Here is a 26,288-nt window from a genome sequence, read left to right as displayed (position 1 = left end):
AAGTCGAACTTTTACTTTTCACAGTCATTACTGAATGAGGGTAGGTCAATGTCTGGTACCATAAACGATAGAACTTTAACCCCTAACTCAGTCTTTTGAGCCAATTTCTTCTGTGGGATAATTGAAACTTGAAGGTGACAAGAGTTGGATACTTCTTCTGTCAGAGATGACTGTGTTGATGGTCATAATCACTTATTCTTCTAGCTGCTGTGTCAACTCGGATCTAACATCTGGCAAAAGCATTCTAAACTGAGGACTACCTGAGCCGTATCACCCTCCACTTCCGTAAGTCACCTTTGTACCGGAGAATCTGGCAGTGGCCTATAGAATGACTTTTGGGGCAGTTTGTTGAGCATTGTGTTACAGGCATCAACGACATGGCTCATCAACCCCTCTGGGGCTTTCAGTATAGCAAAAGTGTCCTTTAAGTGACTGTCACTTTAAAAGTGACTATAACCTGTGCAGTATTTTCACTAATATGAACAGAGATACATTTTAAAGGTAACTGAAACTATAAGTTGACATACTGCAAAGCTCATTGAGTTGGGGTTGAGTTTATTCAAGAGCCACAAGGATGTTTCTTCGTACACAGGTAAACGGTACAGTTGTAAATGTACACAAAATTAGATCTTGAATGGTTGTCAGGCTTTTGCAGGAAACTGCCAATCAGCAGCCGCATCCTTTAGGGTGGAGTCCCACAAGGGGAGGGAGGCAGGTGGTCACCTGACTGCTTTTCTGCACTCACACTGACAGTCAGACAGACCATTAACTGTTCGCGTGCCGCAGAGAAGCGCACACATTGCCTGAGTTCATGCGGAGCACCCTTAACTTGTGCCTAAAACTTGCTTTCACAGTGTGCATTTCTGAAAACAAGAATAAGGAAGGGAGCAATCTTTGTTTGAAGAAATCCTGCCTTATTGAATTGGCTGACATTGCCATTTTGGAGACCATGACAGTAGGCTTCAAGATTAATACAAATATCTATTCAAATGACTGGGGGTGGTGGTGAAGACATTCTTGTAACCTTATGACCACCGCTCTTAATAATTGTGAATTTTTAAATATACAGGTATCTGCTGATGTCATGGTGACTCTGATAGCTTGCTTTTCAGAATACATAACTCCTTTTTTTAAAGAAGTTTTGCTTAAATGTGCTATAGCGGTTGCTCTTACCTGGATCAAAGATTATTATATTTGGTGATTTTAATGTCCATGTAGATTTCCCTAAGCAAAACAGCCCAAGCAAGCTTGAGGGCCATCACCTATTGCTCAACCTTCAATCCTAGACCAAGGAACCTTACACCAGGTAGGTTACACTCCACATATGATCTTAGGAACTCTGAGCAAGTTACCAAATATCATCATTAGGCCAGTCATTCAGTCTGATCGCTTCTTGGTTTTATTTAAATTCATGTGGCCACTTCTCAGCCCAAAGTTCTTCATAAGCAATTCTGCAAATATGATTGGCCACATATTTGTCATCAATCTATGACTGGTTCTCCTTTAATGACTACAATGTGTATTGTCAATAGGTCTCTAATCCCACAGCTACTTTTATTCCACTTGAAACTAAACGTGCTCTTTCCAGACATAAACCAAACCCTTGTTTTTCTTAGATTTATTATAAGCCTGCTAAAGTTGAAGAAAAGTCAGATCTTGTTTTGGTCTGTTTGTATTGTTTCTTCTTTACTATCTATCACTTTGGTGTGTTCTTTCCTTGTGTGGCTTTCTTACATCTGTTGTTGGATTTATTTTCAATTCTTCTACTTAGTTCTTTCTTTCCTGCTCTACTCTTTGTTTCTGTTTCAGGAAGAGAGATGTGGTACATTTTTGCTTGTGTAGGGCTTGTGACATGTATAGATGGTTCTGGTGGTGAAAGGTCAGTCTTGTTCTTGCCATGTGAGACTGCTTTGGGAGTGAAATAGCAATACATGTTCTTCCTCTGAAGGGATGCATGGCCTAGTGACATTATTTAGAGTTGTGCGCATGAGGATATCTTCCAAAAACAGGTGGATGTCTTGTCTGCCCTATTCAGCATACATAAGGCTATGCCCTCTAAATAAGGAAAAGCAAGCATTCATCTATTTTTGAGTAATTTCCCACATCTGTTAAAATCTAAATAACCCTTTGTTAGCTGCACCCACATGACACATAATTGCAGGAAGTAAAATATGTCTATTGGGGAAGTCTAGTGCCATTTAAAATGCAAGCTCGTGGCTTGAGACTTCTAAAAGCATACCAAAGAGACATCTTGACCCAGTTATGGCATATGAGGCTAAAGCATCCAGATGGCTTAATGGCCAGGTATAACGCTGAATTCCAGAAAGTACACATTCCTTTGAAGGCCTAGCCACTAATCCTTCAAACATAGTAGGAAGCTGACATCCATCAGCAGAGGAAGTTGCAGAACTAGTGATGGCCCCTGGGGCAATTGTCACAGTAGAAATACACCAGCTCTTCAGAGTCCATCAGCATGACATCCGCATTGTGTCTCTGAACTGTGCACATTAAATTAAGAGTCATAAAAAATAGGTGGAAACATAATGGTGAGACCTGCAGGGCAAGAAAAGAAGAATGTGTCCAACACACAGAGAAACTGTGATGATGCTCGTGAGGTAAGGCAGAAGGAAAATGTTGAACTCTGATGGAAGGAGAACCAGCTAAGGCTAAGCGAAGCAGTGGATAGCAGGAAAAATGCCCAAAGAGAAGGCAAAAATCAACCAGTTAAGCAAAAACCCTGCTGACTACTGTGCATCAATCTTGTTCTCAGGGCACTATTTGATGTCAATGAAATAAGACTTTCCTCTCCACAAAATCTGATGAGCTGCACCAGATCAACCAGTGAAATAGAGACTGTCTGTCCTCATTGATGCATACATGTCTGTCACCTGTAAGTAAATTTGTGGATAAAGAGGTATCTGTAGATTCACCTGCTAGCTTATGGGAAGCTTATAAAACTGTGTTTAGAGGGCAAGCATACTCCCTAATTGGGGGAAAAAGGAAAGAAGTGAGGGACGAAATGGATGGCTTAGAAAGAGAGACACAAGCTTTAGAATAAGACCTATCCTGGAGGAAGGCGCAACAGCTATCCATACACTTAGACTTAAAGAACATGAATATAGAGACCTGGCCGAAGACACTGCACACAAAATCCACATTCCGACACAAAGGAGTCTCTATGAAGTGGGAGACAAGGCCAGGAGGTTATTGGCATGGCTAAAGAAAAGGGATCAGGCTCGAAGCTGGATCCTTCAACTCACAGGGAGGTCAAGAATGGGGTGGAAGACATAGCAGCAGAATTGGCGAGTTACTACTTCAAGCTCTATGAAGCTAGGAGCACCGCCCGCAAGAGAAAATACGAGAATTCCTTAGGGACATTAAAACTCCCACCCTCTTGACAGACCATAAACAAATGTTAGAGAGCAACTTCACACCCAGTGAAATAGTACAAGCAATAGGCTCCATCTCATCAGGGAAGGCGATGGGACCAAATGGCCTACCCATCGAGCTCTACAAAGGCCCAGCCAGAAAAATAGCACCCCACCTTCTTAAAATATGGCCTAGGGCCAAAGCCACAGGGATCCTCCCAAGGGACTAACACCAGACTACAATTATGGTGATCCACAAAGCAGATAGACCCTCAGACCAATGTGGGTCATATAGACCTATATCCATCTTAAATGCGGAACTCAAAGTTTTGGCCAAACTCCTCCCAAATATACTCAGGCACCTTGTGACCACTCTAATATACCCCCACCAATCAGGCTTTATGCCTTAAGTCCTCTCCACAGATGCAACTAAGGCCTGTGACACCCTAGAATGGGACTACATGTATGCAGTGCTAGAGCACTTTGGTGTTGGCCCTCCTTTTTGAGGTGGATCAGCCTCTTATATCAAGAATCAGAAGCCCGGATGAGAGTCAATGGGGCAACGTTGTGCACCTTCACATTGCACCAGGGGACGAGACAGGGGTGACCATTCTCTCCCTTGTTGTTTGCTCTAGCGTAAGAGCCCTTGGCTGCATGGATAAGGGGAAATCCACTAGTTCGTAGGATTACTTGGGGAGAACGGTGGGAGGAGCGTATTTCCATATGCACTGGTGATAACTTACTCTGTTACAGATCCAACATTTACTATTCCACAACTAATGCAGATCCTCTGCATCTTCGGTTCCTTCTCTGGATACACCATTAACTGGCAGAAGTCCCTTATGTACCTAGTAATGGGTCCCTCGCCGACCCTTAGAACGGAAATACCGATGCCCATAGTAAATGAGGGGTTCCAATATTTAGGAGTCTATGTTACTAAAGACCAAAAGGCATTTAACCAACTAAATCTGATGGTGATTTTGAAGCTGTTCAAAGCCAATGTACAATATTGGAAAACCATGCCGCTCTCTCTTTTGTGGCGGCCAGCAATGTTCAAAATGATGACACTGCCCCGGATGATTTACGCCTTACAAAACATCCATTATCAAGGGCCCAAAGAATTCCGAAGACGGAGGCCTCTCTATGGCTATTACTCTGGAAAACTGACCCACCTCACATAGCACTCCAGAAACTAACCAGGGGAGTATACGATGGAGGCATAGGGCTTCCCAATATTCACTACATATAAGTACTACTGGGCCTCACAAATGGCAGTGACTGGGTTGTGGCCCCAAGTGAGGAGCCAGCTGTATGGATCGATAGACTCGCATGGGGCAAAGAGGGTTTCAAGGGAGCAATCTATAAAAGCAATCTATAAGTCCAAACTAGCATTGACAATCCCCATACACACCAAGATGGTTGTATCCATATGGAGAGAGGCAACTTTCTTCCTTGGTTGGAAAAAACGCCTGACCGAAATGACCCCTCTCTGAACCAGCGATCTGTTGTCAGAGGTGGGCAGTTCACAGGGCTTCGAAAAACGGAAGTGATAGACATTACCAAATTAGGAGATATATGGCAAGGAGATGCACCCAAGACCATGGCAGACATGACTGACCACTTCCATCTAGCGCACCCACAAAGCTACAAATACATTCAACTAACACATGCCCTGGCTGCACATTTACCAAAAGGCACTGTTCTTGAGAAGTCTTCCCTGTTGAAGGATCATATCCTCGCCGAAAGACTCAGTGCCAAAGCTATCTCCCTCATATACAAAAAACTGATCAACAATGCCCCTGGCACTCTACAGACTCTCAGGGCCAAATGGGAGGCAGAAATTGGGGAATTAGAAGAGGGAGAATGGGAAGAGGCACTAGGAGCTCCCAGGGAAATTGCCATCAAATCCACTTTCAGATTGGGTCAATTACATACATCACACCTACTACACCCGGATGGCTCTACATGCCATGGGAAGATGTCCTAATACAAATTGCTTAAACGGATGTGGGGAGGAAGGGAATTTCCTGCATGTGGTCTGGTGCTGTCCTCAAATAAAGCACTACTGGATGACCATCGGGGACATAATGAAAGACGTAACAGGATACACCATCCCGTTCACAGCCAAATGTTGCGTGTTGTGCATCTGGGAAAAGAACTGCCATTGCGGTTCTGCAAAATATGGTTATCCCTGGGCTTAGCAGTGGCTAAGAGAAACACAGCCCGCAACTGCAGGGTGGCTTGACCGCCAGTTCTGAGAGAGTGGCAACAAGATGTGGACTGGTTCATGACTGCTGAATGAACAATAAATCAACGTTGGGGTGCCCAAAAAAATGGGAAAAGGTCTAGTCCACATGGGAAACCTACAGAGGATATGCGGTAGGATGAGTACTGAGGTCAACTATGTGTATGGAGAATTAGTGTACACAGGGTTAACTAGATGTAATGCACTGTCTGAGTGTAAAACAGAATTTTTATGGATATTGAGTATCTTCAGTGATTTTGTCTCCGCAAAACGTTGCTACATGCCTGTCTGCATTTCACCTATGCAAAACCAATAAAAATATATTTACAATAATGTGTGTAACCGTACTTTTTGCCCACTCTTGATGCAAAATACCCCATGAAAATCCCCACTCTAAATTTCAGCCCTTCTAAACCAATGTCCTGTTTTTTTCTTTACTTCTGTGGTGAATCGTCTAGGCTTAAAGGAAAAATATTTCTTAATGTTGACCCCCCCCCACCCCTCAGCCTGGTACACTAACCCTCGTAATCCTTTCACTGCTAAATCACTGCTTCCTGCACTGTACTCTTTCATTGTAGGAATGGTACTCTCCTATGATATACCACTTAGACCTCCTCCCTATTGGTCTATATATTAGTTTATTCAATTCTCCTGGGGGAATATAAGGCTAAATCCATGCACCATCCTGTTACATTGTCAAACCCAACAAGGATGGTTGACAGATTCCTATCTCTTACCGTATATTCTGCCATTTTTGAGGGGCAAAAAATAAAAGCCATAATATCTAAATTATTATTTGGATTTTTTGGGGTGGGGACATATTTCAGGAGGTAGCAGTTTAATCCACTTTCTTCTTTTCCTCAACTGGATAGTCGATAAGGCTTCTAAGCTTCTTTCATCTATCTATTAGTATCAACATGCATTTATGTTTCTCCTGAATTAAAACAAATAAAATGTTTCTAATGTTTTTAGAAATGTATGTTTTGGATCATTTAGTCGTTTTGGCAGTGTAATGTTATGTAGGGCCTAGTTATCTATACACCCCTCTTTAACACTAGATAATGCTGACAGAGATGGCAATATCCATACAGATAGGAAGATCAATAAAACTGTACCTTTTCAGGGCATCTTTCACATCCTGCAAAGTAAAAAAAAAAATAGTAAGATTTCATCCACTCACAGATAGCTTTGTTGAAATAGTTCATAAACTTCGTGTTTCAGCATCTTTCCAGTTCATCTACTGGATGCTCCATTAAGAAGAAAGCTAAAAAACTAACAACAAGGTTTTGCCACTCTTGCCAAAAAAAGTGAAAAATATAATTTCTTGTCCCCAAATATCCTGATTAAAGTATCTAATCATCAGCCTTTGTTCCACTTCTGAAGAGCAACACCACAAAATAAAATGATGGACGGAGTGCTGAAACTCTTCATACACTCATCCCAGTCACAGATCTGGGTTTAATCTATTGATTTATTTGTGCATTCCATTCATCATCTTATTGTTTTGCATTTGACACCCGAAGTGTTCCGGGTATGCCAAGACGTTGGTCCCGTGCTCACCATGCCACTGGATTCAAGCTAGCCTGGCTGAAGAAGGGTGATATTCTGAAACCAGTTCCAGGATGCTTGTTTTCGGTCCAGGGAGGACCTGGCTTGGCAATTCAGGCTGGACTGTTCCCATGGGGAACAAGGTCAAGGCTGATTTACATATGGCTGGGTCCAAACTAGGGTGGCGTGGTGAGCGAACAAATTGATGGATTAAACCCAGATCTGTGATTGGGGGTGAATGTTTGATTGGTTCTGCATTCCGTCCATTGTTTGTGTTTGTTTGCTTTCGTTCCCCTAAGTGCACCAGGTATGCCCAGACGTGGGTCCCAGGCTCACTATGCCACTGAATTCAAGCTAGCCTGGCTGAAGAAGGGTGATATCCTGAAACCGGTCCCAGGATGCTTGTTTCCGGTCCAGGGAGGCCCTGACTTGGCAGTTTGGGCTGGACTGTTCCCATGGGGAACAGGGTCAAGACTGATTTGCATATGGCTAGGTCCAAACTGGGGTGGCGTGGTGAGCAAAGGAATTGGTGGATTAAACCCAGATCTGTGACTGGGGTGAATGTTTAATTGGTTCCGCATTCCATCCATCATTTGTGTTTGTTTGCTGAAAAAATGTTGCCACCCCATTCACAAACATGAAGGAGTCCCTTGGGGACCCCTTACCGTTTGCAAATAGGTTACCACCAATTTGCAATTGGTGGCAACTGCGATTTTTTTGTGGACATATTCATGGTCACAAAACAATCATATATGGGCCTGCGAGTCGCAATTAGGAAGGGACGCCCTTGGAATGCCCCTTCCTAATAGCGAGTCGCAACCCCCTATCAGCAACCAACTCGCAAAATGGGATGGTACATGCAACAAGGCCATTTTGCGGTCTTAAAGGGCAAATTTCGCCATTTGCAACAGAAAAATAGCTTTGTACGTCTGGCCCTGAATGAGATATTACATTCCAAGTAAGCCAGCTGTTGCCTGGGGATGGGGAAAGAGACAATGGTGGTGTCAGTCCTTGATCAACTGTTGAATAATCTGGATTACAGCGGAGCTTTCATTCTACCAGATCTTTCAGTAGCCTTTGACGTCAACCATCACATTCTTGTCCAATGGCCCTCAGACGTCTATTGCTGGGGCAAAGCACTGGACTGGATTAAATAATTCTGAGTGCACCCCTCATGCTAGATCTGGTTTGTGGGGAGCAATGTAGAGCTCCACCATTTCAACACTTGGTCAACCTTTACCTTCCACCGTTGCCATATTTGCTGCACGTCTGAATTGTATCTGTCACCTTTTTTAACATTTTGTCCTGCATACCACTAGGAGGTTGGCTCGGTCAGAGCTGGGGGCAAGTTGATTTGCACCATTTAATTCTCTTTTTGCAGGCACTACGGAACGGAGCTTTCTAGGCATTTGTTGGTGAGGCATAGCATTCTGGAGGTACCTCTACTTTTTAGTAGGAGCATGTGGAGGCCCTGGCTCCTCATATGGCTAAAAATGTGCTTTGATTTTTTAAATCTTTTTATGTGGCAAGATTGTAGGGCAATCCAAAGGATGTCACTGTATTCAACGTGTGAGTTTTCTACAGCATTTACACCATAGGGAGATATGGAGAAGCAATAAGCGATAGGGAGTATCTGAGGGACTTTATCTGGTGGAACATGGACATGACTAGCACTGATTGGTAAGCAGAGGAGCTAGGTTCAACATCACACATTATGCCTCAAGGGTTTGTTTTGATGTGAACTGTGTCGCCCAGCAAGGTGAGGACATTGAATCAATTTTTCGAGAAGGTAGCAAGAGCCCAGAATTAAGAGCTCTGTTTTTCAGCCATTCACTGTGAATTTACAGCTTTCTGGGGCCTTTGAAAATGTTTTATTTTTGTAAATGTGTATGTTTACAGCATAGGAAAAGAAGAGAAGTATGTGGCTGCCTAAAAAAAGTACATGCTGAATAGAAGGAGATACAAGAGACCTTTGGGGTACTCTGCACAAGACAGTGTTGGAAGCAAAAGGTAGGTACCTCAGTCTGAATTTGTGGGTGTGTTCTTTGATGAATGATTTGAACCATTTTAGGGAGTGGTCAGTGATGTATGGTCAGTGTCAGTGATCCATGGCACTGTATGGAATTGATGTCGTAAGATATTGTGATCTACTGTGTCGAAGGCAGTGAAGATGTCTAAGAGGATCAGCATTCTTAGGGACCCTTGGTCATGTATGTCCAGTAGGTTGACCTAGACACTGACCAGACCCCTCTTTGTCTCAAGTTTGGGGTGCACACCTTAATGATAGGTATCTGATATGTTTTGTGGTTCAAAGTAACTTGGTGTTGAGGGGTGGAGGGGGTAACCACTTTATCCTGCATTCTGAAGATCCAAGGTACACCTGTGATAAGTGGTGCTTTTTGGGTATGTTCAAATAAGTGTTACTTATATGAAAATGGGCTATAAGAGGCTGCCTCATTAAGGGGGTTACTATGCCTGCTTGGACTTTGTTGTTGATAAAGATTGTGATATACACAAGTATTGCGATATTGAGTGCAATGATGCAATGGCAATAGGTTCAGAGGACAACTGAGTCTTTACTGGCTCTAGGGCTTTTGAGTATGGAGCCAGGTTCGTCAGGGTTGACCTCAGTGAAGGCAGTGAAGGAGAATCTCTTGGTTAGGCCCTGCTCTTTCATGGTAGTGGTGGTGGGGGACAGAGGGGTACTGCAGATAAAGAGTAAAATCAGCTTTAATATTTTCAACATTTGCAGTGGAAAAAGAGAATCAGTCATTTATTTGAGCTATGGCTTTCATGCTTCATTGAGGGTTAATCAACTGTTGTTCTGGCGCATTGGGGGTAAATTCATTTTAGTTTTGAACTACTTTGAAGAATGTTCATGGGGTGCTGATGGTCTCAGAACTGCATTCTACCATCACCATGGCCATCCTCAAAACTAATATCTTCATAACCAAAAGGAGCAATCTCATCAAAGGAAAAAAAAAAATGATGTATATATCTAAAGTTACTTACTCTTCTGCGGGCATTGGCAGAGTATTGCTTTTGGATTCTGAAGGGATTGCCAGTAGAATTATAGGTATTATTAAGGAATGATCATAACTTTTTACCTTAAAAGACACTTCAGTGACATCCTCACGCTTCAGCCCTAAGCCTTGGCTAGTAGTTACAACCTGCTCAGGAGCATCCAACAGCAAATGGGAGGCAACGTGTCCTTCCACCCCTTCATGGACCTGTTCACACAAGGTGTAACTTGCTGTCCTCTTCTGCCGCGATGGCGGCTCCTATTAGCTGCAGTGACTCATACCAGTAAAAGAGCATGCAGGCTAGGCCACAGGCCATTGCTTCTATATCAAAATATCTGCTCATAGTTCAGGTAAATGCAATATACTCTGACAACTCACCTTCAGGAACTCTTCTGCAGGCCACAACATCTTCTCTTGCATCTCCACGATCAATTTATCGAGAAGTGATATGTCATCTGAAAGTTTGGTCATGTTTGCATCTCTTGCCACCATGATCTTCTTATCCATCTCTTCCAGTTGACTGAGAAACATCTGTTCCTTATTTCTTAGAATTTGGTACAGCCGATCAAACCCGGCCAGGGTTCTCTGCTTCTCATTTGCTATCTGAGTCTTTGATATGCAAACAAAGAAGAGCATCAGTGTTTATTCTCTACTTGAAATGCAGTAGGTGAAAGCTACAGTCCCTCAAATTAACTAAAAAACTATAAAGTGTGAGGTATAAAATGAATTCCCATTTCCCAATTCCTGTGCAACAAAGCATTCAAGTCGCAGACATTATGGGGGTCATTCTGACCCCGGCGGGCGGCGGGAGCCACCCGCCTGGAGGGAACCGCCGAATGACCACACCGCGGTCAAAAGACCGCGGCGGCCATTCTGGCTTTCCTGCTGGGCCGGCGGGCGACCGCCAGGAGGCCGCCCGCCGGCCCAGCGGGAAACCCCCCTCAACAATGAAGCCGGCTCCGAAAGGAGCCGGCGGAGTTGTAGGGGTGCGACGGGTGCAGTTGGCACCCGTCGCGATTTTCAGTGTCTGCAAAGCAGACACTGAAAATCTTTCTGGGGCCCTGTTAGGGGGCCCCTGCACTGCCCATGCCAGGGGCATGGGCAGTGCAGGGGCCCCCAGGGGCCCCACGACACCCGTTCCCGCCATCCTGTTCCAACAGGATGGAGGGAAGGGGGTCGGAATCCCCATGGCGGCGCTGCAAGCAGCGCCGCCATGGAGGATTCCCTGGGCCAGGGGTAAACCGGCGGGAAACCGCCGGTTGCCCTTTTCTGAGCGCGGCTTTTCCGCCGCAGTCAGAATGGCCCAGGAAGCACCGCCAGCCTGTTGGCGGTGCTTCCGCGGACCCCGGCCCTGGCGGTCATGGACCACCAGGGTCGGAATGACCCCCTATGTGCCAGTTAAACATATATCAGCAGGTAGGATAGAAAAATACATTCATCTGTATTCTGCAGAACCACTGACTTGCCTTGGTAACTACAGGGAAAAAGCATCCATCCTTAACATTCAAATATACCACTATCCTTAGGCAAGCAATTTGTTTCAAAACTGAGGGGGTTATTACAACTTTGGAGGAGGTGTTAATCCGTCCCAAAAGTGACGGTAAAGTGACGGATATACCACCAGCCGTATTATGAGTCCATTATATCCTATGAAACTCGTAATACGGCTGGTGGTATATCCGTCACTTTACCGTCACTTTTGGGACGGATTAACACCTCCTCCAAAGTTGTAATAACCCCATGAGTCTGTTCTCATTTAGATTATTTAAAATCTCTGTTGGCAGGCTTACCTCAAAAGAACATTTGTCTCTGATGAGCTCAAACTGCGGCCGTTCCAGTGGCCACCATTTTCAAGAAATGACAGCCAATTTCCATACATCTGCCTACGTCAGCTGCTGATAGCCAATGCTGTCACAGGTATAATGGTATGTTGGGCACACAAGATAATGTTTAGCCAATTATTCACATGCCTGGATAACAAGATTTGGGTTTCTGTCAAAGACAAGCACATACAATTGGAAGGAACAATCCTTAAAACAAACCCTAAATACAGGGTACACTTTTAGGATCCAAACAGCTTGAACTTAGAAGCTTCAATTAGTGCTGAGACTTTTTACTAATCATCTGACATTTTGCAAAAAGTTGGAGTCCGGTCTTGTTTTTCTTAATTTGGTGTAAAGGGAAGCCAGCACCTTGAGTATTTCTTAGTCTGTATGGGCGGCCATTTACATTGGGACTTTTGGGGTCTAGAATACATGGACAGCATTGTTCCCTGAGGACTGTGATGTTATTCTCGCCCTGGCTTGGGCAGATGGTGCTGCCTCCACCATGGACTCTGGATTCCTCTATCAAAAGCCAAGGTAGTGCTAAGAGAGGATCAGGTGGCTACCCACTATTGTCTAGAACAGTGGTTCCCAACCTTTTGACTTCTGTGGACTCCACCTTTATCATTACTGGAACCTGGGGACCCCCACTGAATCATTAGTGGAATTCTGGACCCCCCCCCCACTGAGTCATTACTGAAAGATGGGGACCTAATCTGTTAATATTATTTATTTTCTAAGCAGTCGCGGACCCCCTGAGGAGGCTTTGCGGACCCCCAGGGGTCCTCGGATCACAGGTTGGGAACCACTGCTCTTAAAGATTCCTTGCATTCTAGTGCCACTCTAGCACTGGTCTCATCCCCGCCCACAGGGAGAAGGCCATGTCCACTTGAAGAAGGGTCACTGGATGGGCTGTAGTTTTCCAATATTCCTGCGCTTCATGGAAGATCCAGCATCTGCTAGAACTGACCTGGTGTTGTCCACGACCAGAAAAAGAGAAATTGTTGCTTGCTCTGGACTCACCTCTGGAGCCACGTGATGTAGTGCACTCATGTGATTCCACCAGGCCACAACCTGGAATCAGGTGGTCTACTGATCACACAGTAATCCTTTGGAAAGGAGGAGGAAACTGTTTGTGTTATTCTGTGCACCCTGGGCTCTAAAATCTGTTGCCGTATGACTGATCATTCCTGCAGACAGCCATCCCTGCTGAGATTGAGGTGTATTAAAACCCAGCTGCTACAGGTCCTTTATCACTTCCTTCTGGTGTACCCCAGCTTAGGATATGAAGAGTATTGGTGATCCTATGCCAGCAAGGCCTAGCTAAGCTCAACCAACAGCATTATCTGAGATGTTCTCCCAGGAGGATGGCCACCAGGGGTGAGGTGCATTTCTCCAAGCACCCATGCCCCCTCAATGCTGAGAAAAGAAGAGTGCATAGAAGCCACCCTGCGCTGCATCGTGTTCCATCAATGTGGGAGCCTGCTGCTACGATCTAGTCAACAAGTTAAATTACCATATCCCACTGCTTCTAGCTCATCTACTTTTTCCAGGATCCTCATCATTGCCCACATCACAAACTACTCCTTGTGCCTGACTCCTCCACTGGGGGTTCCCAGGCATGCCACCTGCAACACCTCGGCCCAGCCTACCAGGTCTGCACCCCTTTTGAAGTGTTAGGGCAGGGATGAGATTATTAACCTTTGCATCCTTTCATAGAGTAACCCACCGATGAGTCAATTACCCACATTGGATGCACCACATATCTCAAGTTTATTATACTTTTCGACAATTACCATGAATGTGATGATCAACATAGGAGGACAATAGGAATTAGCAAACACTCTCAAGAAGGGAACTGAGTGCTTTGTGTCCTGGAGTGGGCATGTACATAGTTTAAGACATTGTTTCACTAAACTTTGCATTCCCATAGCTGGAGACAATAAATTGTGTTTGTTGATTCGATACATGCTTTCTTCGTTTAGTTTGTCCACCGTACCTTATTTTGTTGTTTGTTTTTTTTTCAAACAAGTATAGCATGCAAGTAGCTGGCCTCCATTTCAAATGTCTGTTAACTCATTCGGCACCAGCCAGTCCAAGTGAGTGTGGTAATGAGCCTCACTCTCTCCACACATCCGACAGCACTGTATGGAACTAGGCACAAACTCCTCTGAAGGCACTACCCCTCTCTGGGCCCAAGCGCTCTGTACCAATAAGTAGCTCATCAAGTAGTGCTCAGAAGGCGTGCAAGCTTCTCATTCGAAACTCACTCGCACTGAGGGCATACAAGGAAAGGAAGGCTGAATGTGAGCACAAAATATTAGCATCTATGGACAATGGACTATGGAAAGGCGCCCAAGCACAAACTACATTTCTCATGATTCCACTGAAGTCTCTTGTTCCTTGGAAATTGAGGGGCCATTTTAAAAACACATAAGTATAAATTTCCTCGTGGTTTGTGTTGTCCCTGCTAGGCCATCAGATAACTTGTTGTTATTCCAGTTCTTGTGGATACCACAGAGGCTGTTACCTTTCACTTGGGCGTGTTTGGGGAAAATGGAATCTGAACATATAGAGGCGTTCTAAGGCTCCAGGGCAAGATCAACAAGTAACTGGCACATTGATGTGCCAAAACTGGCAGCGCCATGCTGCGTCAGTTCTGCAATGCAGGGATGTGCCGTATTTACAAACATATGGCGTTTCCCCTAGAGCTGGTGTTTCCGCTAGAGCTGGTGCTAAATTTAGCTGCCAACACAGGCATCCTTGCACCAAAGTGCAAAGGTGTCTGCATTGAAGGGAGTGATTGTGTATGTGCAGGAAGATGTCCCTTCCTGCATTTAAACAATCTGCAATGGCGATTTGGCACTTTTATCTGTGCTGCACAATGCAGCATGCATAGACGCATCAAATCGTCATTATTGAATGATTGTTTATGTGCAGGAAGGGACATCTTCCTGCACATAAACAATCATTCATGTCATTTTGTTCTTTCTATGTGTGCTGCACAATGCAGCACACATGGAAAAAGCAAAAACGAGGAGAAATAAAAGTATTTCTCCTCATTGAGCCATGCTAACACTACCCCTGGGTTGGCATTAGTTTTTGGCGATTCCTTGTAAATCTGGGGAAGCGTCAAGAGCAGCATCAAAAGCAATGGGTGCTGTGGTGGAAAGCCCACAGCAACACCCATCGCATGCCCCTCTGCCATAGAAAACTGCTTTGGAGGGGCTCATATTTACAAGGCGGCGTGAAGCCACAAAAAGTGGCTTAGCGCCGCCTTGTAAACATGGTGCATTGCACACCACCACTAGAGCGTGATGCTCCGGTGGCGCTAGGGGCTTGTAAATATGCCCCATAGTGCCGTATTTAGAGAACAAACTCTTATAGATTAAAGTACTGAATCAAAGCTAGTTAAAGAGTAAAAAACTACACTGATTGTTGAACATTTCTGAATTCCTTTAAGTGAAGCAATGCAAGGGATTTGCCTTTCTTATTTTCTTAAGACTCCTGAAATATTGAAATATCCTCCATTCACATAAGGTATTAAAGGAAGTTGTGATGTTTGGGGTAGAAACTAAAAGGTGTTCATTTTAAGCTTTATAATACAGAGTAATGTTTATTGCATTACAGCGTGCAACAGATTGCCTCTGATATCAACCTCAGCAGCAAGGAGAGCCTACTCACACACAGTAGGAAGTCATCTTATTATAGTCAGAGAGATTAATACTTAAGTTTGCTTCATGGTGATCACAATATGTAATTTATGGTTTACAGAAAATACCAGTATTCCACTTCATTACAGACAAACAACAAAATTAGCCATATTCTGAAGGTAAATCAGTTAAATGGAAGGAGATCGATGCAGTGTTGCAATGATCAAGTCCTAACTGCCTCATTTACAAGCCACTTGCGTCACAGCTGCATCTTTTTTTTTGACGCAGCAGTGGCGGTAGAGGTGCACTTTACTTCTCCAGATTTACAAACTGAAGCATTGGATCCAATGCGTCAGTTTGTAAAGCCTCACATCAGATCATACCTGCGCCAGGTACAATGTATGCAGGATAGGCATTCCCAGGCAAAAAGCCACACAGAACTGACGCAGAGCGACGTAAAATTGACGCAAGGTTTTTTCCTTTGGGAGCCTCCTCGCATTGCTGGAGTAGCATCATTTTATCAACGCTACTCCAGCAATGCGCAAGCTTAGCGCCTATAGAGGCGTCAGAATTTCTCACACATCTGTGAAAACATGTGCCATGGAGCTCTGTATTGTTAATACAGCGCATCCTTGGTGTCATTAGGGGATCTTAGGGAAGTGCACGTAATCTGACGCATCGATGCGTCAGATTCTTGTAAATGAGGCTCTAAGTCCCATATTTATACTTTTTTTGCGCCGCATTTGCATCATTGTTTGACGCAAAAGCGACGCAAACTTACAAAATATAATTGTATTTTGTAAGTTTGCGCCACTTTTGCATCAAAAAGTGATGCAAATGCGGCGCAAAAAAGGTTTAAATATGGGTCTAGGGGCCAGATGTACGAAGCCGTTTGCATGTCGCAAACTGCGAAAAACGCAGTTTGCGGCATGCAAAAGGCCGAACGCAATGCTCATCCTCAAATTGCGAGTCGGTACCGACTCGCAATTTGGGGATGAGACTCGCAAATAGGAAGGGGTGTCCCCTTCCTATTTGCGACCACATCGCCATGCTGAGTTGCTTTGTGACCGCGAATGAGGTCGCAAACCAACTCGCAGTTACCACCAGTGTCACACTGGTGGTATCTCATTCGCAAAAGGGAAGGGGTCCCCATGGGACACCTTCCCCTTTGTGAATGCCGAAAAAAATATTTTTTTCAGAGCAGGCAGTGGTCCTATGGACCACTGCCTACTCTGAAAAAAACGAAACCAAATGGTTTCGGAAGTTTTTTCATTTTGCAACTCGTTTTCCTTTAAGGAAAAAGGGCTGCAAAATGAAAAAAAAAACTGCTTTATTGAAAAAGCAGTCACAGACATGGAGGTCTGCTGACTACAGCAGGCCACCATCCCTGTGAGTGCAGGGACTCGCTATGGGGTCGCAAACTGCGACCCACCTCATGAATATTGATCAGGTGGGTCTTTGCTACCCCATAGCGAGTCGCAGAAGGTGTCTGAGACACCTTTCTGCATCCCATTTTGCGAGTTGCAAATTGCGAGTCGGTCAGACTCCCAATTTGCAAGTCGCAAAATTTTAGTTTACTACATCTGGCCCTAAGTGTCTACCGCATCCCACAGACATGAATGTCCAGCAGGTTTACGAGGCAAAGTGACCACATCAGGTTTCGCTGTTTTGTCCCTTACCCCACTCCCACTTCCATGGTTAGCCTACATATTACATTTGTGTGTGGTTATCCTTGGACATGGAGAATTGTAGAAGTACACACTGCTGCAGTTGGATCCGGACTTCAAGGATAGTGCTTTCTAAAACGTTCTCAAAGAAGATGGAATGGTGTAAGTTTAAATTTACCCCTAAGCCCCCATAAACCTGCAAAGCCCTGCTAATGTCCCCATTTCAATACATTACACTGGTGGAAGTGCAGGAACGAGGTTTCCAGAGAGACAAACATCACCATAGAGAAAACAATTGTATTATACAAATGTAGTTCCTTTTCCTTTGAGTAATTCTACACTACATGCAATTACTCATGCAGAACTGCCTCTGAGTAGTGGCAATTTTACAGAACATGTCCAGGATTTCGCCTGGAAATCTGTCCCATCATAGGTTTCAATGCATAACCTAGGAACTATTTCAGAATTCTAATAAATCTAGATCCATAGGCGATTATAAAACCACGGATGAAGATGTTATTTTCATTTTTGGGAGATAGGGGTGCTGTGAGTAAATCTTTTTCCGACTCATTCCCAATCTGGAAATGCTGGAGATTTACTTTTGGTGAGCAGGGGGGGAAATGTTTTTTTTTTTTTTTCTATCGGGTAGTGAAGAAAAAAAGCAAGTGTTGACAAAGACATAAGGGAGGTGACAGATGGGAAGAGGCAAGTGGGCGTTAGGGGGGTACATTTTGAATAAGGGGGGAAGGGCTGATAAGAGATGAGACAGCAGGAGAACAAGAAGCAAGGAAGAGCTAAAACAGTCCAACTTGCACTTGCAAGGTCCTGACGACAGCAGTGGAACGCTGCAACTCATCCACTCGAAATACAGAGATGAGATGCTCTTAGGGCTGGACAAACACAAAGTGGGAGTAAATACACCGAACAGGCGCAGGGGAGTGAGACAGCAAAACAAAAACAAAAAACATCAAAACATAGGCAAGGGGCGGACTCATTTCTTCTCTGGGTTTAAATGTGTGAAAATATGTCTATTGGGGACAAAAGTGCAATTGTATACCACGAAATTTGTCCTGTCACAGTTGTGCACTATGTACAATTACGTATGTGAAAATGCCTCTACACAGTCATAAAAAGAATTTGCAAACGATTTCCAGGAATCTTTTAAAATCCTGTGAGTGTCACAAGTTTTCAGGCACTCTCTAGAAAGCCTCTGTGAATTCGATATTTGTAAATGTGACCCATGCGTGGTACAAAGTTTGCATGGATTAAGAATTAAGCCACGTGTGCAAAGATGTGACGATGCTGCCACCTGTTGACCATATCACTGTATGCGTGGGAACGGAAAGCAAGATCTGTGTAGCAATGTGACGACATCGATTCTCAAAGAAATATACTTTTAGTCTTACATGTGTTGTGGGCTTTTGGAGCAGAAAAAACAGGACATTACAAAGGTAGGCGCGTCAATGAATTTGATAAGATTAAGTTGGCAATAAGATACTAGGTCGTCGGTGTAATATTATTTCGCTAAAGCAGCGTTAATGTGACACAAAGCACTATAAACATCAGGATTAATTAACTTCCTTATTCACACAATTCAATTCAATTCAATACCTTATGTCGGCCACGAATGTGACCATAAAAATATACACAATACAAACATCACAGTACAGCAATTCAAATAATAAATAGATACAAACATGTCAAAACAAGTATTACAATTCCCAGGAAGGCACGCATCAATCCCTCAACTGAGTAAGACCGCCACGGTAGGACAGTAATGATTTCCTTCTACTGAGAGCACTTCTTAAAAAGGAACAGATATTTATACAATTAGTAAGGGAAGCCAACCGTGCACCTGCAGTTCTAATCCCCCTTCTTTGTATAATAGGAATTAGGAACTGCATTGTAAGATCATTAAAGAATTTACAAAAAAGACAAAATGCAAGAGGCTTTGCGGGAAGGTTTATCACATGGACATAGAAGTACCTTTGTAGGGTTGCATTGGCCGACGGGAAGTCCAAGGTTCCATCTCACAAAGCCAAACCTAAGTGGCATATTTATGAAAAACTTTTCTTGCACTCCTTAGCGCCCACCTAACGCCACCATGTGTGCGCCGTATTTAATATACGGCACACCAAGGAGGCAGTTAGGGAACTAGCATCAGACTTTTTGACTCTAGTTCGGCACTTTTCAGGATGAGCATCAAAAATGTTGACGCTCATCCTGCAAAGCACCGAGAGGTCCATTGTAACCAATGGGAGCCTTCTTTTAATTCCAGCTCAGAGCAGGCGTTAAAAGTGCGGAAATAAATGACACAAAGAAATCTCCTAGATGTCTTTGTGCCATTTTTTCGGCCCCCCCTAACAGGGGAACGCCCCCTTTGCATACATTATGCCTGGCGCAGGAATAATGTAGCGCAAAGTGTTACATAGTGGTGCAATGCATTCATTGCAGCACTTTGTAAATATGATGCAGCGTGTTTGGCCATCTAATGCCACATTAGCGTAAAAGAAATGATGCTGATGTTTCGTTAGAATGGTGCTAGGCCCTCTTAAGTCTGGGAAGAAATCTGGTGAGCAAGCACCTGTTCCAGGAGATATCCACCCATTCGAGATAGGGCTCCATAGAGGCACTCTGCATAATCAGAAAATAAGTAAGGAAAACAGACTGCTTTTCAAACTCGTGATGCTCCCTCAGTGATCCTGCCCTGTCCATAACGGCGATTTTAACCCATATTAGAACATTGGAATGCTGGGGGCTCCATTGAAAACAATGGAGTGCTGCGGGCTTTTACTGGCCGGTAAAAGCCCGCAGCGCCAACATTCCAATGTTCGCTTTGTTCACAGCAAGAGCTGTGAACAAAGCCTCACGGAGCCCGAGGGGATTTTAACGCGGGGAGCGGGCCTTTAATAGCCGGTAGAGCCCGCTACGGCGGGTTCTAAGGCTATAATAAATCAGACTTCTGTATAGAGGATGGATTGGTAAAAAGAAACGGCCTTCCCAGCTTTGATAATTTGATATAAATATAGTCTAACCACGGGATTTTCATGCCTTCAACACACCCAAGGCAGTCAAAGATAATTTCCTTATTTAGCGCAGCATGAAGATCTGCCCAGATGGAACACCAGAAAAGCAAAGGGGCAAGCTTGATGGCATCCTCCGCATACTCCATCCCAGGTTCCTGATGAACTATGGAAGTGGAGCATGTGGATGGGACTCCCAGGAGTCTCTGCAAAGCTCTGCTATGCTATACCTGGAGGGCACTAGACTTCACGTACCCCTCAGATCCCAGTGCGGTAACAGAGGACAGGAAGACATTTCCTCTTGTAGACTTCCAAAAGAGAGGTTACAGGTTTCTTACCAATGTTTTTGGCTAAGTTAAAAACACACCCCACAGCACTAGCAAATGTGTTCCTCGCCCTAGCTATCCACAGCCCCCAACTGGACCTGGCATCTATTACCACCCTCTAGTACGAGAACCCAGTAACCTGGGCAACCAGGTGACCATTTAGTGCTTTGGCCCGCATCCTGTTGTTCTTTGGATTACATACCAGTTCTCGCTTGGGTGATAACCAGACCTGAAGACTCCAAAAAAGATACAAATTCCTGGAACAAATCATGAAGACCATTGGGAGTTCTGGATAATAAAACTGCATCATCTGCGTATGATAATACTGGGACTTTTTTCCTACCTACCATAGGGGCACTAGAAACAACACCAAAAGTGCTGCACCTGTGCCATCTATGTACAGAAGAAACAATACAGGGGCCAGGACGCTGCCCTGTCTCACCCCATGACCCAGCTTAAAGTTGCCAGTCCTCTCGCCGAGCAGATCAAAATGGAGGGCTCTCAAAAACGGTACCAGCTCAGCCTCCACTTCCAGGTCTGAAAAGGATCTCCCATAATTTAGACCTGAAAACGCTATCAAAAGTGCAGGAAAGATCCAGGAAGGCCAGGCAGACAGAGCCATGCCTAGCAATGGTATATTTGTTAACCAGAAGATATAAATGTAAGCGTTGGTCAATCGTGCCAAGCCCCTCCCAGAACTAATACTGCACTTCCGACTTGTGTCAGTCACCTTCAGCCAAGTGAAGAGGTGTTCCGGGACAACTCACCCAGCTAATTTAACTGCAGAATCCATTAACAATATTGGGCGATAACACCCAGGTCATAAAGGGTCTCCCTTCTTAAGAACTGGCACAATAACTGCAGTATTCCATGTTGATGGGAGGGCTGCTTTACAAATCGCATTGAATGTATTACAAATAAGAGGGGCCTAAAAGTCCAGGAGCGATTTATAAAGATCCATTGGAACTCTGTCCAGGCTCGAGGCTTTGTTTGATGGACTACCTCAATATTGCCTCCAGAACATCTTCATAAATAAAGTTCATGGATAAGGGGAAGACTGCCTTCTCGTCTGCGAAGCATGGTCAGCCCTCAAGCTGTAGGCTGCCTTAAAATGGTCAACCCAAGCCTACTTGATAATGGATGTGACTACCGAGTTAGACTTGGCCTCCTTGGACCTGACCCCATTTACCTCGGGTCAGAAGGCCCTGGTATCCCTCAGCCCACACGCCATAATCAGATTGCCCCAAGACTCATTTTGCAATTACTTGGTCCTATTCCGGAGGGCTAATTTATATTCAGTTCTATATCTTCTGATGTTATTTATGTCCAGAGGGGACTCTTTAAGGTCTCATGAAGTGATTTCGAAGCCAGCCTGCAGGGCGGATCGAACCTCTTAGATTCCGATCGGCTCGGTTTGCAATGTTTCATAAGCAGCCTATTAATTTCCACATTCAACTGAACAAAAGAACTAGCCCGGTCACTAAAAGCATTGGTTTGGCTAAGACTATTGTATACCAGTGGGAAATGTAATGAACACAGACTGGAGAAAGGGTGTTCAAATTCACACTTTTTCAGACCAAGCGCAAGCCCTGGGTCTTAACTCTTAATGTATCCACGGCCATATTCTTAGGAACTGTCCCCCACTTTGGTAGACAGAAATGTAAACAGAGGGGGTTATGGTCTCTATAAATACTATGCTTCTTAGTGAAACATGTTTGTTGGCACAAATTCCACTGATTCACCACCTCCAAGGCTTTTTAATTGATTGCGGATGCCATGCATAATGGTCCTTATATTGAATGATTAGAATCGTTGTTGAAATGTTTTTCCCTTTATTATTTCACCATTCCAAAATTACTAGGCACAGATTAACTAAAAGTCATGCAGTGCAATGTGGTTTGGAAATTTACAGAGCAAAGGGTAAAAAAATGAGCGGTGCTGTGTGTCAAAGGGGTATATTTAGTAACATTTTGTTATGGCAAATTAATGCAAAATGTTTATTTAAATTTTACTTTCCAGAGCAAAACTCCTTGCTACTGATGTGGAGGATGGTCCCGCCCCGCCCTAGACTGGCGGACCTGATAAACAAAAAATGAAATGATAATAAGATAGGTTTATTATCACTTTATTAATCTGCTTTCTGTTGCCTTTCAGCAGTGGGACGATGCTCCTCTGCCTTAACAGAGGGGCCACCCCTGAATAAAGTACCATGTGCTGTACATTATAAGAATACTGCAAGTCACTCATATAAAAGATTTAGGCACCAAGATTTTAAGTAATTTGTAGGAAAGGTGTGACCATATATTATATGGGATAAAGTACCCCCTGGCGTACAGGAAAAGGATATTGCCAGTCATCTCAGAGTTCCATAACCTTATTAAGGAACTCGGCCTTTGGCCTTGTTCCTCTACGTGGTTATGGAACTCCTCTGTGACTCGCAATATCCTTATAATGTATAGCAGATGGTACTTTATCCTTCCTATAATCGGCCACTGAGTGCGTCACAAGTCGCTGATTCTAAAGGAATTAGAGACAGCTTTTTATGCAGGGATTGTTGAATCTATCTAATTTAAACCTCTTAAGACCTGTCAAGAACTCAGGATATCTGACTATTTGGTTTACTTCAAGTGGATGATTGCTAGTACATGCAGCACAATATGTTATAGAATCAGGGATACAGGTATAAGGGAGCATAACCAACCTTTTATATCTTGAAAAATGGTACAGAATTTAGAAGCTTCTCAAGGGTCACTCTTTGTGCAGTGTAAGTGATGTTAGCTATCTGGGAATTGCCTTTAATTCTTCAGGAACTTGGCGGTGCCAGTTGAGTAGCTCACGCCGCAAGCTCAGAATGTCCGCGGGAGCACTTTATAATCTTCCCAGTTTTACAGGGAAAGGGACCGCCAGACCCCTTGTAAACGTGTTTAACACTCAGGGCCTCATTCCGACCCTGGCGGTCATAGACCGCCAGGGTGGAGGCCGGAGGGAGCACCGCCAACAGGCTGGCGGTGCTACATGGGCAATTCTGACCGCGGTGGTAAAGCCGCGGTCAGAAAAGGGCAACCGGCGGTTTACCCCTGCCCAAGGGAATCCTCCATGGCGGCGCTGCTTGCAGCGCCGCCATGGGGATTCCGACCCCCTTCCCGCCATCCTGTTCCTGGCGCCTTGCAGACACTGAAAATCGCGACGGGTGCCACTGCACCCGTTGCACCCCTTCAACTCCGCCGGCTCCATTCGGAGCCGGCTTCATTGTTGAAGGGGCTTTCCCGCTGGGCCGGCGGGCGGCCTTCTGGCGGTCGCCCGCCGGCCCAGCGGGAAAGTCGGAATGACCGTCGCGGTCTGTTGACCGCGGAGCGGTCTTCCGACGGGGTTACTTTGGCGGGCGGCCTCCGCCGCCCGCCAAAGTCGGAATGACCCCCTCAGTGCTTTGCGGCAGCTACTTACGGGGCAGAAGTCTGGGGGTACCACAATAGCTCCCTTCTTTAACTTAAGGAAAATCGTATATTCTGGAGGATCTCCGACCGCCTCTAGTTATATTATTCATGCGGAGCTACAGCAGAGCTATGTTGGGGATCGGGTGTATCTGGCGCCATTGCTGTTGTGGACTAGCATAGGGGCTGATCCCCAAGCGAGTCTTTGTAGAGACATCATTGAGGATTGTCTTAACCTGGACAAGGGATGTGCCATTCCGTGGTTGAGCTATGTCTCTGAAACATAACAAGCCTTGGGGTTGGCTGACCTATTTATGTTGCCCTGGAGTTTTAGGAGGGAAGATAAACTGTGAGTCAAGCGGTTATTTTTGAAGTTTAGTGAAGAAAGAAGGCTGCAAACTGAGGAAAGGAAAAGCACAGTTAGGACCTATTATGGGTTTTTTGCCGCTGCTGAGCCCGTTCTTTATCTTTCTTTAAATCTCACTCATTAGGCAAGGTCCCTTCTTTTTAGGGTCGGGCCTGCGTAGCATGTGCTTGCCCATGAATATCGCTTGCGAGACGCTGTAGTAGTTAGAAAAGGGCTCGGAGCCCCGCCCATGTCACGTTAGTGTCTTTCATTGGTTCGTGGGCTTGCCTTTTAAAATGTGCTTTCTTTCATTAGTGGAAGGCATGCATACGTCATGCCTGCCTTTTCCGGTGTTTAGTCCTCCTCGAGCGCAGCGACCAAGTACTAAAAACATACGAGGCTCGCTGTTTTCTGTCTGGTTTGTGGACTACTTTTTCTCTTTTTTCACAGCGCGATCTCGTTTAGCTGCGCGATCGCGCTAATTTTGTTCCATTTAATGAGGCAAGAAAAGTCCGGATGGGAGTTTACAACTGCTAATAGCTCTAACTCAGAGAAATGCAAGACCCGTTGCATTGCAAATGCTTGTTTGTTTTTGAGCCGGAACGGTCTGGAGGCTTTTGTGTTTCACCTGAAAAACTGATATTTTGGGGGGTCCAATTCCATATCCCTGCAATAGTATTGCAGAGCAGTCGCATATATATTTTACTTTTTTGGTGACTATTTTAATTACCAACGAAGGTATTTCCGCAAACCTCTTTTTAAATTCCTCTGGACATCACAGGTGCAGAGAAGCCCTGTATCACTTGCAACTGCTGAATACCCCATCATCTGTTTGAGGGTGAGTTCTTTTCTCAAGGCAGTAGTTAGAGCAAGAAAATCAAAGAAGGGGGAATTACTTTTGAGGGATTTGTTTGCAATCTATAGGCTGACATCTGAAGTTAAAGTTCATCATGAACATATGTATGCTGCTCCTTCTTCTTAGGGCCTTAGTTGTTATGGTTTTAGGTGCACCAGATTCTTACTTAAAATTTTCTATGCCCACCCTTACTATTATCAATTGTGCACTTTATATATTTTCGCTGTGTGAAAATTTAATTCAGTTCATTTCCTGCATTATTATTGCGGCTGTTGAACATAACATGTTATGTATGATTTTTTTTCTATTTTACAATGATGGCTTTTACTTTTGTTTATGGTTTTAATGTATATTTTACTGGTTTTTGTTTAATCTTTTAAAACCATGTTTGGCAAAATAAGACTTCTTTGATTTGATTTGAATTTGAAGAACTCCCAAACGTAGGAGCAACGCTACATCACTGCTCCTGATTTCCAAATTCAAAAAATCTGAAACAAAAAATAACTTATTTCATGGTTACGCCCCAATATTTGGTCAAATCTGTTCTAGGGATTATTCCACCCTTTATTGTCTCCAAGCAAAAACGAATGCATTCCGGTTGGATTGGTGAGGCTAATGCTTTGGCCTTTAGTAAAATAATCTTTCTCTATATTTTTTATTGTTTTAAAGTATTGTAAAAATGTTCAATTAGGCTGTTTTCTCTGTCTCGGCCCCCAAACTTGGAACTCGTTTCCTCCCAACATACGAATGGCTCCACACTACATAAAGTTCAGAAAGGTACGTAAGACCTGGCTTTTCCAACCAGCAGATAATTTGTGCATTTCTTCTTTTTTTTTAACAGCAGCAGACTGTTGTTGTTACGTCTACTCTGGCTACTAGCGCCTTGAAACCTTATGGTGTATGTGCGCTCTATAAATACTTTTAACATCACATAACATTTTGTTAAAAAATTAATTGAAATATCATGAATGTTGCTTTG

At 44.2% G+C, this 26,288-nt stretch overlaps 1 protein-coding gene across 1 annotated transcript in view; it reads right to left on the bottom strand.

Annotated features, from left to right (window-relative positions):
• LOC138266473 (E3 ubiquitin-protein ligase TRIM39-like) overlaps positions 1 to 26,288 on the bottom strand; it is an 83,836-nt gene that overhangs the window by 22,837 nt on the left and 34,711 nt on the right. Inside the window, exons 3-4 of the mRNA XM_069215347.1 lie at positions 10,563 to 10,793; positions 6,729 to 6,751 (exon numbers count right to left, since the gene is read on the bottom strand). Of these exons, the coding sequence (XP_069071448.1) occupies positions 6,729 to 6,751; positions 10,563 to 10,793 (254 nt within the window). The remainder of the gene's footprint in view (positions 1 to 6,728; positions 6,752 to 10,562; positions 10,794 to 26,288) is intronic.

This window comes from Pleurodeles waltl, chromosome 1_1, assembly GCF_031143425.1.
Source record: "Pleurodeles waltl isolate 20211129_DDA chromosome 1_1, aPleWal1.hap1.20221129, whole genome shotgun sequence".
NCBI lineage: Eukaryota > Metazoa > Chordata > Amphibia > Caudata > Salamandridae > Pleurodeles > Pleurodeles waltl.
This window is presented reverse-complemented; position numbering and strand designations above follow the sequence as displayed.